At 39.0% G+C, this 23,574-nt stretch overlaps 1 protein-coding gene across 1 annotated transcript; it reads left to right on the top strand.

The window, feature by feature from the left end:
• Nucleotides 1–5,213: 5,213 nt before the first annotated feature.
• Nucleotides 5,214–23,574, top strand: CYP7B1 (cytochrome P450 family 7 subfamily B member 1). Its single transcript, XM_009493396.2, has 5 exons — nucleotides 5,214–5,346; nucleotides 11,752–12,348; nucleotides 12,792–12,998; nucleotides 19,095–19,273; nucleotides 23,278–23,574. Exons 2-5 carry the CDS (start codon nucleotides 11,772–11,774, stop codon nucleotides 23,572–23,574), a joined length of 1,260 nt encoding a protein of 419 aa, XP_009491671.2. The 5' UTR covers nucleotides 5,214–5,346; nucleotides 11,752–11,771.

Raw genomic sequence — 23,574 nt, 5'->3', positions numbered from 1 at the left:
CTTCTCTCCTTCTCAAAGTGTTATTTGCTACTTTTTCTTAGTCTTTTTCCTTTTCTTTTATGAGTGATCTTTATCCTGACAAGGAGGAGGTTATCAGTACTGCAGCATGAAATCACTTTACCCAGGCAAAAGTGTAGGTGGTGGCAGAATGCATTTTTTTCCATCCCAGGGCTCTTGTTTCTCCCTCTTCGCTGGGTCAATCCGTGTCTGTATCTCTCTGTCAAGACTTGGCCTGATGCATCCATTTGCTCCACGTAAGCCTCCAAATAGTGATCAAATAGGAGCAGCATCTGGTCCTTACCTCCATAGGAGGTATGTAAGCTGAGAACTCAAAGGTAGAAGACTGTATATTGCTAAAATTCTCATCTGGCTTGTTCTGCAGGGAATACTTTTTCATACCACATGTATTCAACCTGGAAAATTTAGAGTTCCAGGAGGTCACTAGATGGGGTATTTAAGGCAGGCATAGTTTTATAAGTATCAAAACGTTGTGTTGTGAACAGATATTTGGAAGATTTTTTTTTTTCCGTCCTCATAGATACAAAACACCTAGTGCTATGAGCAGGTCTGGGGGAAAAACTGTAACTGCTAAATTAAAACAATAGGAAGATAGACGTACTAGCTTTCTCCTGTCCTAAGCTTCCTGTGTTCTCTCTCTCTCGTAGCACAAGAAGCCACTCCAGACACCACATTTCTGGGGATTACCTTTCTTGGGGTTGAAGCCTTTGGCCTGATTCTTTTCGTCACCGTTAGAGTGTTCATAAGCCCCTGGAAAGACACTGTCTGTCATGTCCTGTTGCTTAAATATTGTGATTGAGCACGTGAATAATCTCAAACTGCCTTGGCATGTTCATAATAGCTTTTGTTCAACTTCTGTACCCATGCATTTCCATTCCTTAAAGTCCCCCAGCACGGTGTGTTCCAGCTTGGACGTGGTATGTGGTGGTTTGACCAGAGATACAATGGGAAAATCAGGCCGATACCTTTAATTTTTGTGGATGGTGACCATGGTTTGGAAAGTGAAAATGACCCCTCAGTGGCAGACGGTATTGTTAGACCTTTTTCTCCCCAGCTTGCTGTTTTTTTCACCCTTTGGTGAAAGTTGTTGAGAAGTGGTCAACTGAACTGGTGGTACCCTGCAGAGTGACATGTTCATGTAGGGTTTTTGCAACTGCGCTGTGTGCAGTGAAGGCTGCGTTAACACCAGATGCCAATCATACACCATCGGTGGATTTGCAAGATTATAGGACAGGAAAAAAGATGAAGGTTAAGCACAGGGCACAATAGAGATTACTTATGGTAATGAATTGTATAATTTTTCTAGACAGATCTGGATTAATGTTTATCCCAGGCAAGAGATTACTGTATGTCTGATTCTAGTTGTAAACAGACATTATTAAACAGAAGGTTTATGTTCATGAAATGCGACTATGGGTGTTAAAGCACTTATGATTTATTATGTGCAAAGAGAAAAATTAACCTGTTCATCTGCTACGGTACGAGATGCGCTGTGGATTTTTGCATAATTTGGAAGGCATCTGCTCTTTTGGAATACAAATAACTAGTGAAATGAGAAGAATTCTCCTCTCATTTACACTGATCCTATGCCCTACACTGCAGAGGAGCTGAAGTGATGTAACCAGCAAAAGAATAGTCTTGTGGGCTTTTATAAAGCAACAATATTTCTATGAGAGATAATATTGACAAAGTCTATTTGCTTGTGAGTCTTTATGGTATTTTCTTTACAATTAAAAAAAAATATATATTAATGTTCAGAGAGCTTAACAAATTGCCTTATTTGGGTTTCCCAAATAATTCTCTTTCACTAATTGAAAACATAATGTTTAGAAATGTTGAATTTATTTTTAATCTATTTTTCACACAATTTGTGTTGTGGCCCATTTTTCTCCTGCTTCATTGCATCACTGCTGCTTAGCATAAGTGAGACATAGGTACAACAGCCACATTTTTTAATAGTGCCTTACCTCAGTAGCTAAATAATCACACCTGAGTCAGTGACTTCTGTGTTTCGGGTGAGCTGAAAAATCTCCCTTAAGGAAACAGTAAACAAACTCCAAAACTTTCCTTCTTTGTTCGAGCAGACATTTCAACTTTATTACTTGCTAACAAGGAAGTATCTTTTCTCTGTGAAAGCAAAGAAAAATTACAGTTATCAAAATCTGTTCATTCTATTTATGGGCTGTATTTGTAGCCAGCTGATTTTTGCATAATGCCATTTGAAATTATCCATTTAACAATGATGGATGATACAACTGCATTGCTTTCCCTCCACTTTGTAACTGATCCGTCTACTTATAGATTGCATTGGACATGTTGCTGATGCTTTATTTGTAAAATTCACTCACGTATGTGAGAAACTTGTCCATTGAGTCTTACTGACTTCAGAGAGGCTTCTGAGATAAGTCAAGATATTCCTGTACATAAGCAAAACCAGCCCAATCTGTAAAAAACATAAGAACGTGGAGCGAAAAGGCCTGGGAATATTACAAGGTGTGTTAAGTGAGTTAGAATTTAAGCAGTTAAACCAGGACTGAATAAAACATAATCTGGTAAGATGTTCTGAATGCTTCAATTAAAAATGTTGCAGTCTTAAATTGCTATCAAAACACTTCATACTGCTTTTTTATATTTCTTAACTATATTTTACATTTGATACAAATATATAGTGAGAAAAATTTAACTTTAACATTTGTAATATTTTGCCTAATTATCAAATTTTACAACAGCTGTGAAGTGTGAGTCCGGAGTTCAAGTCTGTCAACAAATTAATTAACCAGTAGAAGTTTCTGTGGGCTTTGTTAGTGGTTCAGTGTAGCATCTGAAGGTGACGGGAACTTCTGGAGGTAGCTGGGATGCGGGTGAGAATCCTGAAGGAAGCTGGGGTCAGCTGAACTGCGCTGCTTAAAAGTTTGTGCAGCGAAGCATTGTATTTTGGGAGGCAGTAAAATATACGCGGCGCTCTTTCCTTTGCTGTGTGTTGGCAGACATCTATAAGTCATGAAGATGACCTCCATCTTCCAAAGAGAAGGAAAGCTAGAAATGAAGACGCATTTCTGTTATCAGTCTGCCGTGGGTCGTAAGTTGAACTGGTGTTATATTTTCCTCCGAAAGCCGCGTAGCCTTGACATGGTGTTTAACAGTGTTAAGCTTATTGCTGCTGAGCTAAACATGTCTGAAGCAAACGATGACCCTCACGTCTTTGCGATAGCAAAATGTCTCCCTGATGTGATCCCGCAGACTTGGAGCATTAAGTTAATTTTCCCCTGGATTTCTGAGCTGCCTCTTTTTTACCCGGCGGAGAGCTTGTGAAGAATACAGCTTCTGACCGAATGACAGAATGTGGACGGTGAAATTAGATGCATTCAATTAGAAGATGACAAAAAGCCTATCTAAATATTTGTCAGGATGCTATTTACAGGATGTAGTGTCCAGCCCGGGAAGCGAAAGGAGGCCGCTCTTGGGACTTAATAGTTTGGAGAGGAAAAATGGGTAAATCATCCAGACTCCTTATGGGCTTGGAGAGGATAATTGAGGGTATCAAGTGGGCTGTTATGCTTCCAGGGCTGGTGATCCCTCTCCTGTAATCTCAGATTAGTTCTTTTCTTGTATTCACTTAATACAGAATTAACTGTTACAAAGTTTTCTGGACCACTTGAGTAAATAGTGTTGTTATTTGACCACTAGAGGATGGATAATGCAGTGGTTTATGGGAAATATTGAAAAAAGAGCCGCTCCACCTTCTCCACAGAAAAACCCACCACAAAACAAACAAACAAAACCCCAAACCACAAAAGCCAGAGAAACAAAAAAGCCAGGGCAAATGTGTCAGCTGTGAGATTGTTGGGTTTGGACCAGAAGGTTTACTTGTTTTCCAGAGGACAAAAGGATATTCTTGAAAACTAACATTCAGAATTAGTAGTCAGGTAAACAGAAGGAGATCGAGATATGCAACTTGGTTTAGCTACATCTGCTTATCTGTGAATTAAATTTATAGCAACTTTTTAAAGTAAGAGATCAAATCCCTTGTAATTTCCTGCTCATAAAGTTTTAATTAACATTAAAAATAAACATTTTAAATGCAGCATATCATGTTGACCTTTCTTTTCTTCATTTCTGTTACAATAGTTCAAGGGAGAATGTGACTATGATAGGGTTAATCCAGCTACATAAAAATCCATGCTGTGTATGATAGTAGTAAAGCTTGTGATCCCTTGATCTTTGATTAGATCCAAGCTAGTAAATATCTTGTGTTTAATCAGAATGAGTTGTTCTGCATGTAGTATAAGTCACCTTCACAGATGGGATGTAGCAGCAGAGTTGTTCGTGAATATTTGTTTTAATCCCTTCCAGAGCAAGCACGCTTTATGTTTCTTTGTTGTAAATCAGATTCAAGCAACTAAAGACCAGCACGAAGGAAAGACATTTACTTGCAGCCAGGAACAGGACAGTGTGGGAACCTTTTTTCCTTTTTAAAGAAAAATGTAACTTATTAGATTCTTAAAAGGTATTTTATACTATTCCATAAACACAGCTAACACGCCGTGGCTGGTTTTTTAGACTGGGATGCAAATTATGCATTATCTAGAATTTCATCTTAAACTGTTCATACACGTTCCTAGCTTAGGACACTATAAATATATGGAGACTATTGTGGTAAATGTTTGGCCTCTATTATTATTCTATATTTGAAAGATATTTAGGTAGAATGGTAGCTGGTCTGAGTGCTGGTAAACTGAAATTCTTAAAATATTATCTGTAAGGCTAGTTGTTTTGTGTGGTATTTCAGCGTCCTATTTACCTAAATCTGTCATAATTGCCTTCCAATACATCTTCCTCTGACATGCCAAATATTGAAAATGAGAGGACTCTTTGCTGGGAGATTTTCTACCGAATGTCATTTTTCTGTGTTCATAACTTGATGGTAGTAACTGGACGACCTGTAGTTAAATGCGTCTCAATTTCTCTCACTTATTTTTCCTAATCACCACACAGAGCCTTCTGTGCTCAGAGGTGTGATTAGATTTAACCTGCCATCATATCTGAAGAACTTTCTGTACAACATATTATACATTGCAAGAATTATATATGTAGATGGTGGGTCTAAGTGTAGTATATAAATAGATGCAAAGATCTGTTGCTCTCATGCCAAAGTTAATTCCTGATTTTTTTTTTTTTCTGTTTTTAACAGGAAGACGGGAGAGCCCCCGCTAATAAATGGCTGGATTCCTTACCTTGGGAAGGCTTTGATTTTTAGAAAAGATGCTTTCAAATTCTTACTGGATCAGCAAAAGAAACTTGGAGACATTTTCACTGTACATATTGCTGGTGAGAAATATTTTAGTATTTCTCTTGATTTTTTCCATCAGTGAAGTTAAATACTAATTCAATGTTTAGTTTAGAATCTTCCTTAACCAAAAACATTTTTGTGTAGCATAGGCAAATAAAGATTACTTAAATTCACGTGTGGTATGCATAGTAAGTATCCATCGGATATAATTATTAGCATGTGGATTTCTGTACAGCTATAGGTGTATATGCATATTGACAGAATTTATAGGCATGTAATGTATGAACATAGATTTTGCCAGCACATTTAATTGTGTATTGTTTTTTTTTTTTTTTTCCTAAAGAAGGGAGAACTAACATCATCTTGACACCGCACAGAAAAATATCAGATTAAATTTAGAAAACACTTAAGAAAAAAAGTGCAGAATATGTTCTCACACATTTTACAACTGGTTGACAGGAACACAAGGGAATGAATGACACATTGACTCAGTGATACAATCAGGACTGGAACACAGAAACTTCCCGTTGCCAGCTTCTTACTCTGATCATGCTTGCTGAAAATAACAATATAATAAAGTATGATATAACCTTGCTGCTTTCTGTATTTATAGCTGTATTACTACACTAGCTCGAATACAAACATTTGAGTGAGTTCACATAGACACTTAGCTGTAGAAGAAAAACATAGAATGAAACTGGAATCTTGAATGAAACTTAAATATATAAATTTACATACATATATATACACACACAGAAATGTACTTTTTAGTAAAATCAATTTAAAATTCAGTATTTTCCTCTGTTCAGAAAATACAAACTCTTATTAGTGTAGGTGGATGTAAAGGATCTTTTGTCCCCTTACATGCTGGTATCCTTGTTCAAATGATCAACTTTAGAGTTAAGTCTATCTTGTTTTTAGCTATTCCTGTATTTTTAGGGAGTTTCAAATAAAAATGTAAAGTGTAAAGTATGAAGTTTGCTTTGTAATTTCATGGCAGTAGCATTAGATTTATATTTCCATATAAGTAATATTTTGCAATAAAAATAATTTTTTTCTTCAAAGTCAATTAATTAAATTGCAAGCCGTATGTTTAATTAATAAAATTTTTCTTCCTCTTACCAAATGTGTTCTTTTTTTTCCTTTGGAAGAGCATTTTTACTGCTATTAAATGTGTGATTTTTTAATTCATTCAGGGTTTTTTCTTTGGAAACTGGTATGCTGAGATTTTTTCCATCTTGAAAGTGAATTTGACACATTACAAGACCAACTTTTGTTGAAATACAGTCTTTTTTATTGTTAATGTACAGTCACACTATATACAGTTGTGGCTTCTTATGAATACAGATTAATAATTATAATTCAGAGACTACCTTAATACATTCATAAAACCAGATACAGTCATACTTAAGAATCCTTAATGTGTTTAATCAAATATTTGTTTCTCTTTGACCTCTTTATTATTTTATGCAAGACTATGTTTAGAGATTTGTGTGTTTAAGCAATCTATGAGTGTAATTTAGTTTTACAAATTTCTATTTGCATGGTAAACAAAATTCCATTTCAACTTATCTCCCTGTGTTCAGGTATTTTGAAGAAGCCTTCCTTGATAGAGACTGAGGTAAATGGAGTGAGTTCTGGATATTATTTCAGCCTTATGCAGGGAAATCTTTGATTTTGTGAATTTGTCATATCAGAGATATCACTTTAAGTTCTTTTTTTTTTTCGGTATAAAAATACTGACTGTCAGGACTTCACTAGGAAGAAACAGTTTGTCATCCACAAATCAAGGAAGAAGCCGGAGCTAGTTAGTACCTCCTATCATGTCCTGATCCGAAGACTTACAGGATTTCTATATGTCTTACTGATTTGACAAAGATGATGTTTATATGTTCGGCAAACATAGAGTAGCCTGCTGTATATGGACTATCATTGCTTTACCCCCCTGGTGGGTGTCTAAAGGTCCTGTCAAAAAATTCTATCAATATATATTGTTCTAATTATTGGTTCTCAAACTAGTTCACTTGGAAAATGTGGAACGATGCTTGGAGTTTCTGGCGTTGCCCCGTACCGGTAATGCGATTTCGCTGATTGTACTTTCCCATGTGATGAGCAAATGATTGTCATCCCTAAAAGTCGCAAGGGACATGGATGTCATCTTAATAAAGAAATTAAAAAGCACATCTTTCTATGAGAAACAATGTAAATTCCTGACCTGTCGCAGAAAATAGTTCTCTAATTGGTATTGTGTGGTGGTGCAGCAGAATCGTTTTCCCCAAACGTCACGCCAGCGAAGCACCACTGTACATCATTGTCAGCAGTTCAGCAGAATCTCCCTAATAAGAGGACGATTACGTAAATGCGATAGTCTTCAACGAAAAAAAAAAAGAGAAAAGAAAAGAATAAGGGCGGGGGGGGAGGGAGAGAGAGAGAGAGAAAGAGAGTCTGTGGTGTTGAGATGATCGTACTTCCCAAGCCAACCTCTCTGCTTGTTAAGGGTCAGCAGCGTAGGCAGACTGCTAGGTAAGAACTTAAAGAGCTTGAAACAGTTTTGTCATTGTTTCTCGGGATTAAACTTTGTCTCCTTTTCCTGACAAGTTATTAGGAATGATACCAAACCTCACAACACTCTCTCTGAGACTAACTCAACTTTTAATAAAATAATCTTATGGTTCTTTGCTAAGCACACTTGCCTTTTTGAATACTGCTGCTAAGTCATTCTTTTCTTTTAAATCATGATACATCTACAGTAACATATCACATTTTTCTTTCTTAGGCAAAAGGTAATTTACATTAACTCCTTACCAAGCTGAAGCCTGCTGCAAGCATTACCAAAATAACATCCATCATTAGATGCCATCTGAAATGCTTGTCTTTCATCATTAGCATTAAAAAGCTCCAGAATGCATTATTAGAGTAATTTCTTAACTATCATACAAATACTGGCTTCTGTGCTCAGATTTACCAAAGTTGACAATTTTCATATTTTCCACATCAATCTTGTATTTCTAGGAGACTCTGTAAACTAAAGGGAAATAAGCAGGCTATTTGCAGCATGGGTGTAATGCAGACTGAAGGATTGGATGGGGAAATATAAATTCTCCCTATCCATATTAAAAAAAAAAAATCAGAGGGCTTTTTACAGAAACAAGCATACATCTCTTATTTTGACTTTTTTCTACGGTACTAAACAAAATAGCTCAGTGACTTAAACTATTGGGATTTGGAGTGTGACATTTCTGTATGGACATGTCTACTTAGTTTTTTGTGTTGAAGGATTGTTTTACAATCTAACAAGGAAAGGCTTGGTCCCCAGCGGTTTCTGTATAAATACCTCCAATATTTAAGGCTTCCTGATTTGTGGAGCGTGTGATATGCCTCCACTTTTGGCTGATCTGGCATTTACCTTTACTGGTACTCTGATGGAAACTCATGAGCATCAAGATTTGGGTTCGGTTTCAGAAAAGGCTACTGTTAAGAGGTGGTTCTTGGCATTAGCTGCAATGGAAAGGCATGGGAGGGGAGGGGGAAGCTGAGTTTTAAAATACAAAAAAATAACTGGTAACTTTAGGAAAGATTTGCAATTTTTGGGCTCTGGCACCACCAGGGACAATCAGTGGGAAGAGACCTCATCAGGGACAATGACAGGATTTAAAAAGCAAAATTAAGAACCATATTCACACATATAAAATTTAAAATCATAACTTGAGGTGAGAAAGTTTGTTCCAGTTCGGATGTTTGCTGCCCAGGGTAGAGGAGGTGTTGGGGCATGGTTTTGTAATTAGCAATCTGTTCCCGTATGGAAGAGACTGGGGTAACCAGCGTAGCAGCGCAGTGCATCTGCGTGTGAGTATGACTGTAATTGCTAAAGGCTCCCATACCCACTCTCACAACAACAACTTACTAACTGCAGTTAATTAGCTCTAGATTTTAGTCTTTTTCTAATTAAAAGCTCTAAAATTAGATTCTCGGTGAGGTACGTACACAACTGCCTTTGTTACAGAGGGGGTCCACTTTGCTGACTATACAGACCTTTACTAAATGTGGTAACAAAAGTATTTTGCTTTATGTATTTATATATATTGTTGACTTGCAGTGATGTGGTCTGGAGCCTGAATTGATTCTACAAAGTGAATTATATTTTGATACATACTTACTTTTTGCTACCAGGAACCTGATGAGAATAATAAAATTCAGGATCCGTGATATTCTGTTTCTCAGAGATTTTTTTCAAAGTATGTGCTAGTGTTGCATGAGTTTTGATTTAAAATTATTGCTAAGTTTGTTTGTCTGAAAACTCATTTGCTGAAAATCATTTTCTTACTTAAAAAATGATAAGAATTGATGTGCGTTTGCTAAGTGTCTGATTAAAGATCACAAAGAAACTCATATTTTGCATCAGAAATAAGCAGATGGTGGACAGATGGTTTAAATTAATATTAATTAAAAATCTTAACTTAAATTGTTTACCCTGTAAACGCAAAGTTAGGAAGCCAGCTTTCATCTTTAGGGTTAATAACACTCCAAATCTATTTATTAAAAATTGCTCCAATGGGCATTCTTTCCAAGCTTTGGTCGCAAAGATGGTAGCCTCAATAAAGAGCGTGAAAGTGGGTGAAAGTCGGAAAGAGAGAGCAATTCTAGGACTCTTAACAAAGATCCTGCAGAGGTCGAGACTAAAAATTCCTGTTAACCTCTCTGGTCTGGGAAGAAAGAAATGGTCAGAAAAGCAGACTGGGAATTGAGGAACTCTTTTTCCATGCTGGTTTCTCAATATATATGTTCTTTAAAAATCAATTTACATCTATGGTTGATTATGTTACAGTAAAGCAAACTCTGCGAGTACATTAAAAACCTTCACATGTTGTTGACCAAAAAAGGGGGACAAATTCTGTCTCGATTTATCCCTTGTATTTCCTTACTGGTTCACGGGGGTTGCAGTGGATGTAATTGGGAGGGAAATTATAGCAGCTGGTAATTGCAGAGGAAAACTAGAGTGCCCCCAGTTTTACCATAGAGCGTGGTGTGTGTATACAAGTCAGAATACGGAATAACTATGATAATTCAAATATCACTATATGGTAACCATGGATACTTGTTGACATTTTTAGTGGTAGTGACTACTTCATCTCAGGACATCTGTCACAGAGCCAAATTTGGTCCTCAGTTAAGCGTGTAGTGTTCCCATTAAAATCAAAGGAGATTTGTCCCTCTAGTGAGACAGAATTAGACTGTAAGTGCTGGAAGTTTTGCTCTTTTCCTGAGTTTATAACTGGGATATTTCACAGGGTATGTGTGCATTTTAATGGGTGCCCTTTTTCCCTGCTGCACCTCTCCGTTGAAGTTAAGAGCCAGGAACTCTAAATTTAGACTTAACATGGGAATCATCTATAAAGAGTTAAGATTTAATTGAGCTTTGGGAGCGTTAGCATTTTGATTCATGATAGTTCACCTAAATGCTCTTCTTTAGTAGTTGACTCAAAGCTTAGGGAGAAATTGTAGGATTTTTCTAGCATGGGCAACCTGAAAATACATCAAACTTGATGCAATCCTGTTCCTCTGTACAGGCAGCTGAAGGCACGGCTGCGTCACTTCACTGAGTACATCGGGAAGGGTAGGAAGTTGTTGGTGCACTCTGGCACAATGGATGATAGTGCTAGGACAGTGTGTACCCCAAAATGGCACCCATCTTCAACATGGTAGCCTGCTCCACTGTGAGAAATGGCTTCAAAATCAAATCCTAAGGTAGTCACTTTACTGATACTGAGCACATTCTTAACAAAAAGTTAGCAATACTTGAGGAAAAAAACAGATGCGAGAGAGGCTTTAAGTGTTGGGGGGTTACAGTGTGCAGTTAAAGCCATAACCAGCAGATTTTGAGTTTCTCTGTCTTCTGCTTGAGGAAAAGCTGCCTAGGTAGCATGTTTTCCATTCCAGCCTCCCACATTCACTTTCCGCCATGCAGGTGAAATGTGTGTGTTTCTCCCTTTCTGCTGGTAAAAACCCTACAATTTTCAAATGCTGCTACGACTCCACATTGTATTTGCATGAATTATACCAGTGTAGTAAATGATTTATTCCAGAGTGCCACAACTGCAGGTCACACCCTACTGTTGGCAAACCCAGTGGATCGTCTACATGGAAATGGCTTCATGCTGATTTTAGAAGAGCCATAAAAGTGTATGCAGGTGAAATCTACATCCTGACAAAGAGAATCAGTATTGCTTCTTTTCCAAAGCTAAATAAATAATAAACGTTACTTCTTTTTTTCTTTTCTTTTTCTTTTTCTTTGCAGATTTCTTCACAGATCTTTGATTTGGGGATTTTCTGCATGTTTTTCTTCCAGACATTGGCTGGGCTTATTTTCAGTTATTACTTCTGAAAGTGTCACCAGATTATAAAAGTGAAATGCACATCTATTTTTTTTCTTTTCTTCTATTCAGGTAGATATATTACCTTTATCATGGACCCATTTCAGTATGTCTATGTCATCCGAAATAGCAAGCAACTTGAATTTTATGAATTTGCTGATAAAATGGCTTCCAAAACTTTTGACTACCCACCCTTGTCGAAAGGAAAATTCCCCGATCTCAAGGAAAACCTGCACAGAATCTACCAGTATCTACAAGGCAAGCCTTTGGATATCATTTCTGGCCACATGATGAAAAATCTCCAGGATATATTTGAATGGAAATGCTCACAAGCAACAGATTGGGAAACAGAAAAAATGTACAAATTCTGCTGCTCTGTAATGTTTGAAGCCAGTTTTGTAACACTATATGGAAGAGTTCCTGCTGCAGATGGCCACAAAGTTATTAGTGAAATCAGAGACAAATTTATCAAGTTTGATGCCAGCTTTCCCTATTTAGCTGCAAACATACCAATTGAGTTGCTAGGAGCTACCAAGAAGGTTCGGAAGGAGCTTATACATCATTTTTTACTTCAGAACATGACAAAATGGCTGGGAGGGTCAAAAGTGGTCCAAGCCAGACAAGATATATTTGAGAAATATGAGCTGCTTGGAGATTATGACAAAGCAGGTAGGAAACTTATGAATGATTGCTTGTCTAAAATAAAATAATTTACTATAGACCTTTGAAATAAAAAGGCAAAATGGCGACCTTGAAATTTTTTTATGTTCTTTCTAATTGGCTAATGATAAAATGTTTTACTCTGAAACAACCCTCTATGATAATTGATTTTTTTTTGTGCTGAGGTGGTAAAACAAGATACTTAATGGTGATAATGAGAAAGATTATAACTGAGCTGCATTTCCTCCCCTTATTCCCCCCACCCCCTCCGACATTACATTTCAAACTATTCTCATTAAGCAGAAAATTAGACTTCAGAAGCCTATTGGTCCTCATTAGCATTCACTGATCCTTGGCTGGGTCTGTGTCCTAACATCTTTTAATTAGCACACTGCAAATCTAATCAGTGTAATAAACGCTATTAATCTTCCTTTTCACTTATTTTCTCCCAGCACATCATTTTGCCTTCCTGTGGGCCTCTGTGGGAAACACGATTCCAGCTACATTCTGGGCCATGTATTATCTTCTGCGGCACCCAGAAGCTCTTGCAGCGGTGCGTGACGAGATTGACCATTTGCTGCAGTCAACAGGTCAGAAGAGAGGGCCCACGTATAACATCCACCTCACCAGAGAACAATTGGACAACCTGGTCTACCTAGGTAATTTATTTTTATCTGTTAGGAAGAAAAGAGGGGCTCTCCCAGCAAACTCAGTTTATCACTCATTTCTGTTTACTGAGAAGGTGGAGGACACAGCTGCCTAATTGACATAATAACACCCATTTACATCAATTATAAATTATGTAGTTTATAGCTGTAGATACTCTCATTGCATGTAAACATTAAAGCCTAGGTAATTAAGTATGCAAGGTATGCAAAAGGCTAAATCGAAGCTTTGCAATTATTTGAAAAAAAGTTGATGCCTATTAAGTTGTTTGATTCTGAGCATCTGCCGAAGTGTTAATGCATTTCAAATACTTCTGTATGGTACTGCCAAGAAAGACCCTTTTCTGAAATTAAAGAGGGATAATGTATTTAAGCTGCAAATGTAATTTTTTCACAAGCAGTTTCCTTCTTTCTCTCTTTAACAAAACAAAAAGACTTCTAAAGCGGGCTTCAGCTGAGCGATGCCTCTGAACAAAATATAAGAAGGTGAAGCTTTACAGAGTAGAAATGGTGTTTCCAGTATGGAAAAAAGTACCTTGATTCAAAATAAGGGAGCTTTAAGGGAGATACAGATCTTCCAATTCTGGATCAGTGGTTCAGAGGGAGACCCTTGCCAGTTGTCGTTAGAAGCTCTTTCATCCAGGAGCTGGATAGGCCTTCAGAGCATCAGCTGATGGTTTCACTTCGTTTGCTAGTGCACAGGCACTGGCAAGATAATGCTAAAATTAGCCCAAGGGAGGAGAGAGGGTGTAGCAGGTAGGAACCAAACCTTTAAGCATCTGAAAGGTGCCATAGGTAGTGTTAGCAGGACAGACAACAGCTGAATAAAAGCATAAAGGTTCAATATTCCTCTCTTTTTTTAATATTGAAACCAGTCCCCTGTTAAAGCTGAGCTCATGTCTCTGTGTTTTGGTAGCTCATGGCCTGAACTGATATTCCACTCTTAAAAGAAGCTGTGTCAAGACAGGGTGGTGGAGTAGTACAGTCTCTAGGCTTGACTTGGATATAATAGCTGCCGTTCTCCATCCAATTGGACCATCCAATGTGGCACGTATCAAGAACCTGTGTTCAAACTTGAATTGTTTCTCATAGTACAAATATAAAATCGATACGGTTGCTTTTTGTTAGAGCATTACTGTTTATCTGCTATAGCATGAGTCGAGTAAGTTGGTTTCATCTGGAGCCACAGCTGTTTTGGTGCAGATTTATCTCTAACTGATGGAGGATGCTTTTGAAGTAGGGGATGTGATGACAAGGATGCTTCCAAAGAATAACATGACATTCTAAGCATTTAATGTACTTTTAAGGAACACAAGTAAAATTGCTTCACATCAGTTAGCATCCACGAAAAAATTATAGAAAAGGAAAGCTACCGAGCATCAAGGAGATCAAGAGAGAATTTGTTTTGTATTTGGAGACTGAGATGGTAATGGCAAGGAAAAAAAAAAAAAAAAAAAAAGGCACCCCAGAATTGTAGGAATAAGGAAAATAAAAGCATGTACTTCACTAAAACCATCTGGTGCAAAATGGTCTGAACAGTTTAAAACATTAACTGTGTCATTCCTCTGCTGCCCCTTGAAATCTTGAAGTACCTTGGTAATATTTGATTTATGTGTTGAAGAGAAAGTGCCACATCCTACTTTGTAGTATTCTTGTAACACTTTTGTTAAATTGTATAATCATGTTAAACGTAATATGGTATGAACAGAGGCTAGATTCCAATTCTTCTGGCACTTAAGCCATAAAGGGCTGGATACTGTCCCATAAAATAATAATATAGAAAAAAAACTGTACCATAAGAGAATTAAAGTCATGCTTCAGTGGAAAGGGGAAAGGGATGTTTTGTTAATAAATGTGTAGGAGGGACAAAGGTCCCAATTTGCATGGCTTGCGCACCAAAAGCCCCACGTCGCAGGAAGGCTGTGGGCCACCACTACCTTTGCCCTCGCAGCTCGCTGACCCCAACCTCCGAGGCTGAGCTTTTCCTCTTCCCTCTCACTCCCTGTGCCAACCCAGAGCACAGAAAACTGGGATTTGTGTCCCTGCTCTCGTGTGAGGCAGACCAGGTGGGATTCTTATCTGTTCATCACCTTGTCATCTCATTCTCCTGTTTTAAGCGCTCTGATTCTCCGTCCTCTTTTTGGCCTACTATAACAAGAGCCTTTTTTTGGATTCATCATGCTATGAAGAACAAGCAAGAATTGCTAAAAGCCTTTCTCAGGAAGCAACGTTGTTATTATGGTCAGATTCTTTGGGTCTAGGGAACAACATGACCTGATTTACTTCTAAATTCAAAGCACAGGTATGTGATTTTTTTATTAAAAAAAAAAAAAAAGCAAAAAAAAAGCTTTCAACCCACAGCAAAACTAGCAAATTTTGGCTCTGATTATTTTTTATCTCATGGCATTTCTGGGGCAGCACACTTTGTTTTGTCTACGTAAGACTTCTCCCAAAACCCAAACGTGCCTATTTGTGTGCACCGAGTAACATACATTATTAGTGGTTATGGCTCACAATGGAGCTCTAATATGGTAAACGACACATGAGAATGGGCTGTCGGTTTTTATGGTTATAATGGAAATGCAAAGGGTAAAGCAGAGATATACTTAGTGCATGTTTAATGCTAGGCATGTTTAGTCAGTTCGTTTGTTTAATATTAGTCCATTCATTTATATAGTGAAATATTCTTGCCCCAGGTCATTGCTGAATCCCAGATATTTCCTGTGAGAAGAGCACAGCTTGAAAAATTGTTTCGTACACAGGAAAGGGTATGAGCCCAAAAACAGCTAATGCAGAGTGTGTAGTCGTAACGCAAATGCTAAGCATTAGAATCGTTGGTCGGATTGAGAGAAATGACTATATTTTCCTGGAATGGGCTGGGCAGTACCATTTAGTTCTTAGTAAGATGCAAATGTACTTGTTTCAGATCATTGTTTGTGTTGGCACACCGTGATGCCTGTGGGTAAATGACCCCCCCCAAATATTTGCATACTCGATAGCTATTTTCCTACAATAGACTCTAATAATTGTAGTACCCTATTACCTGCTATGTGTTAGTGTAAAATTAACAATCCATTATGCACAATAAGTTTTATAAAACATTTACAGATAGAGATCATGTTTAATTAAAATTAACTTGCCTACAAAAGCCAAATGCACTTATGATTCGCAATGACCTTTTATTACCTGCAGTCCCTTGTTTTGGCTGGATGATTGACAGCTTGCTGTTTGGCTACCATGTTGTATTTCAGCTGACAAGACTTTTCATTTTAACTCAATTTGCCTGCCTATCACAAGCTGGTGGCAGGCCAGGCTCAAGTCACCCAGCTTTGCCTCAGCAGCTTGCTCTATTTCTCATTAGTACGCATTTATTCAGTGGAAATTGGAAGACAAATGCTTGAAGGCATGTGAACTAAGTATAGCAAATTAGGGTTTAAAGACTGAATATTTATAAGTATATTGAAACAGTTTTTAAAAAAAATCTAGAATGAATTGGAAGCTTAGTGCTAGCTTTATTATAAGAGAAACGAAGAGAGAAGTGGGAGGATTCTAAGAATAACAATACTATGAGAGATATCTCTCTTCCCCCCCCCCCCCCCCCCCCCTTCTAGAAAATATGTAAAATCTCTCTGACAACACCTTATCAAACAACAGCCTGGCTTCTTCATGTAGCGCTTGCACAGTGAAGTTTAGCATCTCATGTGTGTAAGAAGGGGGGAAAAAAATGAGGGTCATGTTCATTTGCTGCTTGGTTATCCCTTGGTATGCTTTAAATTGCCTTGTTTGTTCGGCACAAGCACAGAAACAGATGTTGCTCTACCGTGCTGGATAATTTACTGTACCTCACGGTGCAGAATGGAAGGCCTCCCAAGCTACCCAGCTGGTCTGTCAGCGGCGATGGCTGGTGTCTGCTGAACTATGACAACTGCAAGGAAAGGCTGCACTTTTATTGTGCAGTTGTCATTCCTCTCAATGTATAGCGCCGGCATTTGTGGAAAGCTGACTGTCTATTTTTTTAATGTGAGCCTGCGAAGCCATATAAGCTCCATTCCCCTTTGTTGATCATAATGTGACTCATTACTTTTGTCATCTAATGATTATCGGCATGATCGCTCAGAGCGAGAGCCAAGCTCGCCTTCCACACAGAACTGGTACTGGAAGGTAAAACAGATTTGTCATTTACGATCTGACCGCTAAGCCACACTTTGTGCTCCATTATTGTGATTAACTTCTGCATAAGATACGCTGCCCAATTGTCATTTGGGATCCGGCAGCGGGCAGGGACTGCCGTGCTTTCGGGGAGGATGTCCACCAATAGGATGTGACCGCATCGCTTGGGCGGTTAAACATAAACCTGCTATTTGGCAGCGGTGCTTTAATAATTATTTTTTCTTCTGTTTTTTTCCCCCTCTTTCCCCCTTCCTCGTCTGATTTCTGGTGTCGCTACGTACGTCGCCACCGTTTCCAAATGACGGACCGGCACAGAGTTACCGCCTTCATTTTCCGCAGGTTGAAGACAGTCTGGGAGCGGAGGCCGGGCCCTTCATTTGTACCGCGTAAAGTTTTGTTGCCAGAGCGCTGCCAGTTGAAATCTATCGTGTCAGGTGCCTTGTGGCTATCCGCAGTAGAGGCCATCTTCTGGAACCGGAGTTCTTTTCTGGCTTCGTCACCAACAAGCCGATTTGACTCTGCCTGATTATAGTAACGAAGGCAGTCCAAAAGAATATGCACAGACTCACTGTACGTCACATTGAATCACGGCGCTGGCCACACAAAGCTGACCGCAGCCTCATTTCTTTAGACAAATGCATGCTTAAGGAAAAACCTCCTGCAAGAAAGCATCCAGGGCCACTTTATTTGCTATGCATGCTGCACCAGATTTAATTTTTAGTGAAAGAACATTTGGGTTTTTTTTTTTTTTTCAGAGGCATCTACACTGGGTAGCTACTGTCTCTAATAAACCAACCTTTTGGGTGCAGCAGTTACAGTGCCTTGGTGAACACTTAGGGAAGGTTTATTTGATATCACAGAACATAAATGGAGACACAAATGGATTATTATGTGCAAATGAAACCCCATTTTAGGCTATTTTTCACACTGATGATTAGAAGGAATCAAGTCACATATAACAGCGCCCATACACGCTGGTGGAAAAATAGTCAGTTTTGATTACAAAGTGAGAGATGCAGCCCTAGACAGGAGCTACATGCTGATATACATGCTATCAGAATGATTTATGCAAATTATGCATATTATTCCCAAAGGAATTCCTCCTCAAACTGCCAGGATAAATTGCCGGAAATTAGCCATAAAATCTGTCGTGCTAGGAGCAAAAGGTGAAGGCCACTGGGAAAGCAAGGACATTCAGCTTCTGGAGCCTTCCAGGATGTGATGGTGAAGACAGAAATCTTGCTTTCCCTAAGCCTGAAAGGACTATGTTTTGTTTTCTCTTGGCCAATTAAAAGTCTCTTTCTCTCTTAAAATTACCAGGCAAATAATGAATTGCTTTCATTCACTCTATCCATAACAGACACTATCTTTTGGCAGTGTAGCACATTGTAGAGAAAACAATTAAATTTAAAAATCCCAAGAATCACTACAGAATTAACCAGTGAAATTATTTTTTTCTAACATATAGTCCCGCCATTACGTCCAACAGCTTTCTAAAGGCAGGCTAAACAGCTCCGTGGATGCTTTTGCTGGTATTTGCTTGTAACCTCTGAAATACATGGAAATGCGTAAAGCATTCGTGTCTTTTGATTGCGTTGTTTTCAACGTGATGCCTGAATAATGACTTTCCACCCCAAACTCAGTGCTGCCTGCAGCCGACAGTCTTTCTCAGCACCATCAGTGAAAATCACATCGGGAGGTTCAGCGTCGTGGCTCCCTGCCCCAGCCCTGCGGGGTTGTTTATTGCCTCCTCCTGGTCTCTGCTTTATGTGTGGTTTGTGGGGGTTTTTTTATACTTTTTTTTTTCCTTTAGTCTGCCCTACTAAACCTGTCGAGATTCAGCAGCTGTAGGCATGTATAACGTCCAGTCATCTTCCATATTTCTCACGCTTCCCCCCCCGCCCTTTTGTTTAATCACAGAGAGCGCCTTAAACGAGAGTTTACGAATGTGCTCGTCCTCCATGAACATTCGCATCAGCCAGGAGGATTTTGTTCTCAAGCTTGAAGGGAATCAAGAAGTCGGTTTGAGGAAAGGAGACTGGATAGCCCTTTACCCACAGATTTTGCACATGGACCCTGAGGTCTATGAAGATCCTAAGGTAAACATTCAGCTGGTGCTACTCTCTTCCTACTCCAGGCACATTGCTGCAGCCAAGCCTTTTGTGATCTGTGGGTTTGTTTTTTTTTTTTTTTACTGCTGTTCCTTCTTGTGGAAAAAATCTTCCTACTTTCAAATGTATTTTCTAGGGCCCTATAGGTCAAAGGATTCATGGCCTGAAGAGAGAAATACGGTGATGAGACTGACTGCGACTGCTTTCAAAGGAATTGACAATTGCACATTGACTACCATAAACTTTAGGCTAAATATGGGTTTTGTTTGGCAGTGGATCATTTGATACCCAAGGAGGGCTGAATAATAGAAGGTGGTTTAAATAGCAAATAATGTGGGCCATTTAGCTAAGTGCCCCCAAAGCATCATTGACTCTCTGAAGCCCTATAATAGCAGTGTCTTACTTAAGCCTTATGCTTTTTCACCTCCCTTCGTAGGGATTCACCCCTTCTTGATCAATTAGTAGAGTGTTGTGAACTTGAGACTGTAAAGCTGTTGCTCTGCGGCGAAGCTCGGAGGGTAATTGTGTCATCTCCTTGTATTTTTCTCTGACGCTCGAGTTAATGAATATCAAAGACTCGAAATTAATCCACCCTGCCTCAGCCTTAATACAGCTTCAGAAGTTCACCACCTGCTTGCAAATTGAATAGTCCTCGTCTTGGCTAGGTTGCTCCCCCAGATTGCTGTCCCCAGCCCCAGGTGCCACAGAGGAAGAGCGAGGGTGTATGTTGAGGCTGTTAAATGCCTCCTCTGCCTGAGAGGCAAGAGCTCATACCTGATCCATTCCTCATCCCCATTTTCCTAAGCAAATGGCTCTCTCCCAGCCATGCTGATTTACATCCTTGGCATTTAAGCCAAAGAGGAAGGGAACTGGATTTTTTTACATATTTATAAAACACCCATGTTAGAGGCATTGCTCCCAGAGGCTCTCCCTTTCGGGAATGTAAGGATATGCGGTTGCAGAGGAAAGATGAGATTCAAGTGCCTTGTTGGTTAGAGACAGCATCTCGCTGTGCAGGAACTCCACCAGCCTCGGTGAGAGGAGGTGTGGAGTGTGTCAGAGTTAGCAGAGTAAGGTATAGTCACCAGGATGAACACTGGAGCCATGAAAATGGAAATGGCATCCAGGAGGGCTCTGCTGGCTGTCCCCACCCAAAAATGAAGACAAAGCCTGCTGAGAAAATTAGGGGTTTAAAAAAATAATCCATATATTGGCAAATAGTTGATTAATATTTCTATCCTTAAAAAGTAACAACTAACAAATAATCTTTTTCTCATTTTGTTCTCAACACTTTATTTTGGAGAACATTATTGATTTGTCAAAAGTCCATCTGTTTGTTTAGGTCCTAAACCAAAAGCATCAGTGTGGAAACTGATCCCCTCCCTTATACAATAACTGCCGGAATATATTACCATATTTCCATTGCTTGAATATATCTGCTTAGTATCAGCTCTGCTCAGCTTTCACAGTACAGCTTTAGTTCATATATTTTATCTTTTTGATAGTGAATGAGCAATCCACACATTGCAGTACATTGATTTCAGCACATGGGCCCTCTCGAAAAGTGGGGAAATCACTGTTCTGTTTGGTTCTTAAAATATGCAGTGTGCTTTCAACAATAACTACTGAGGATCAGATAGAGATGGAGAATGAATTTTTTGAAAGGTGCAGTCTTGAGCTTGTCATGTATTTAGGGAAAACTTTCCTGGGAAAACAGGCAGCTTGACGAGATAATTTTGTAGCAATGCTTTTCTCCTGAATACATAAATTAAAGTTCAAGCTATCTTGTGCTTTGGCACCATATTGTGTAAGTGTAAGCATATATTGTTGACCTCTTTCTCCACCCATCAAAGCCTAAATAAATGAGTCAGTTTTCTATAAAGTGGATAGTGAACCCCTAAATCCTAACTCAGTTATAGAGCCCAGTAAATGAACTATGCAAATCCCTAGAGTGGAACGTCAGGAAACTCTGCAGAAAACCCTACCTGATGTCTTCCCAGACAAAGCTAAATGCGAGATGTGACAGAGAAAGACTTCTATTGATCACAGGAGATTGCTCAATTTTCATAATACTCTTAGCAGGCCATCCACACAGAACTTCGCCTGTTCTTGCTAAGTGTCTTCACCTTTTCCTTACCATCAACCGCCCTGTTTCTTCCAAGGACACCCTGTGCATGTCTGAAAGTTCCTTATTGTCAAAAATTAATCTTTATTTAGCCAGCGAACTAGCTTTTAAGGAAAAACTATCCAACCCAAGGGGCTTCAGCAGCACAAGCCTGAGTTTCATGTCACTGGCATTGGCTCCATTCCTGTCTCCCACTTGTTTTCTGCTTTCCCAATTCCTTAGACACCAATTTATTTTTTGTTAAAAGCAATTACAACTCTCAGATGGCTCTTAAGATGACAAAGAAAGCATAAGGTTTGACCCAGTATGTCCATGTGTTCAATACCACAGTTCTTAATTGCTCCAGACACCAGGAGTGCACCTTGTGGAAATGTTCCAACAAAGTGAAGAGCTCTGGGTTGAGTTGGGTTGGTTTTTTAAGCTATTGCAGTTCATATTTAGCAGTGCTTTTTTAGACCGGCAGGATTTACATTTCAGGAAGTGAATCTTTTTAAGGAAGAAGTGGTATTCTGGGCTTTCATTTGTTAACTGTGCTTCTTCAAATGAAGCAATAACTTACCAGGAAAAAAAAAAATGGCATGCTTCCTTTTGGTTGTGGTGTTCAGAGAGACTAAAAAGAATTACTTGCCAGTGGAAACGCACATATAATCACCTTTATCTTTGTGGAAAATCCAGGCGTCTGCCATTTAGAGAAACAAGCTCCTGTTCATCAACACCCAAAGTTACATCCCCTCCAGTGCGCCTTGTACTTGTTCCCTTTCTCATAACTACCTCCCCTGCCACTGCTTTTTCTCGACAGCAAGACCTGCAGTGCATGGCTTTCAGAGCTTTTAATCTAATGGGTAGATCAGTATCAGTGTATTTTTCACTGTGGTGTGGGTTTTTTTAATCAGTTGAGGTTGGTTTCTGTCTGACTGACTTGTTCCCAGCCAGCTCCAAATGGCTGCTGCTATAGCAGATGTATGCAAAGCAGGACAAATGCTAATGAGTGACCATAAGCAAGAAGTGTCTGTCATTTTTATTCAAAGCATGCAGGAGGATTTTGTAAGTGGTTAATTTGCCGTTGACTGAGTGAGGATGCCAGATCTCCTTCATTCAAAAACATGAATTATCTCTAAACAGGGATCTTGCGCCTGGAAAATAGTCAGAAAGATGTTCAATTTATGGAACGTAGGTTACAAGCGCAACCTTAAGCCTTACTTGAAAGCACCCTCTTTATAATGGTCAGTCACTGGCAGTTGTCCTGGTTTGCACGCAGCTTCCGGAGCAAAACATTTGAAGGTCAGATGTGGCAAATTAAGCAGCAACTATCTCCAACTGAAGCGAAAATTGACTGCAAAGCATCGGGTCTGGTTTTTGAATAATCTGCACCACTGGGTGCAAAAGAAGGATGGATTTTGCTCTAGCTTGCAAGAACAAGATCAGTGCAATGCATTAATTTATTCATAGGCATTTGCAGAATTTGGCAGATTATCCTTATTCATGATGTATGTACCACACTGAGCGCGTATGATGCTTTACAAGAAAATTGTCCTTCCACTAAGGTTCATTGTCCCTGCTACAAAGCGGTCAAAATCTAATTACAATCAATATAGGCCAGACACTCAGTGGATGAGACGTGGAAGTTGAAGGAGCTTGATGTAAAAGGGCTAAGCTAAGTAAGTGGATTTAAGGAGTGTTCTTTGTGGGGAAGATAATATGAGTTAATGAAACTTGAGGGAACCAACTAAAAAGGAGAAGCTGTCAGCTTCTTGTCTTCCTCTTTATCTTATTTTCTGGGTTTCAGAAGCATTACCGTTGTGCAAACAAAGCCACTCATGTAACTGCCTTGTTAGATATCACTCTCTCTCTCTCTTTCTATTTTCAGGAGTATAAGTTTGATCGATACATAGAGAATGGCAAGAAGAAAACCACGTTCTACAAGGCAGGAAGAAAACTGAAGTATTTCCTAATGCCCTTTGGCTCTGGGATCAGCATGTGTCCAGGGAGGTTCCTCGCAATGAATGAGATGAAGATGTTTCTTTTCTTACTGTTGGCTCATTTTGAAGTAGAACTAGTGGAAAACAAAGCTGTCAGACTTGATAACAGTCGTATGGGCCTTGGTATCCTCCTGCCAGACATTGATATTGCCTTTCGTTACAAGCTAAGGTCCTTAAGAGAGTGA

Source organism: Pelecanus crispus, chromosome 2 (assembly GCF_030463565.1).
Source record: "Pelecanus crispus isolate bPelCri1 chromosome 2, bPelCri1.pri, whole genome shotgun sequence".
Classification (NCBI taxonomy): Eukaryota; Metazoa; Chordata; class Aves; order Pelecaniformes; family Pelecanidae; genus Pelecanus; species Pelecanus crispus.
Note: the sequence above shows the minus strand (reverse complement) of the source record. Positions and strands in the feature narration are given on the sequence as shown.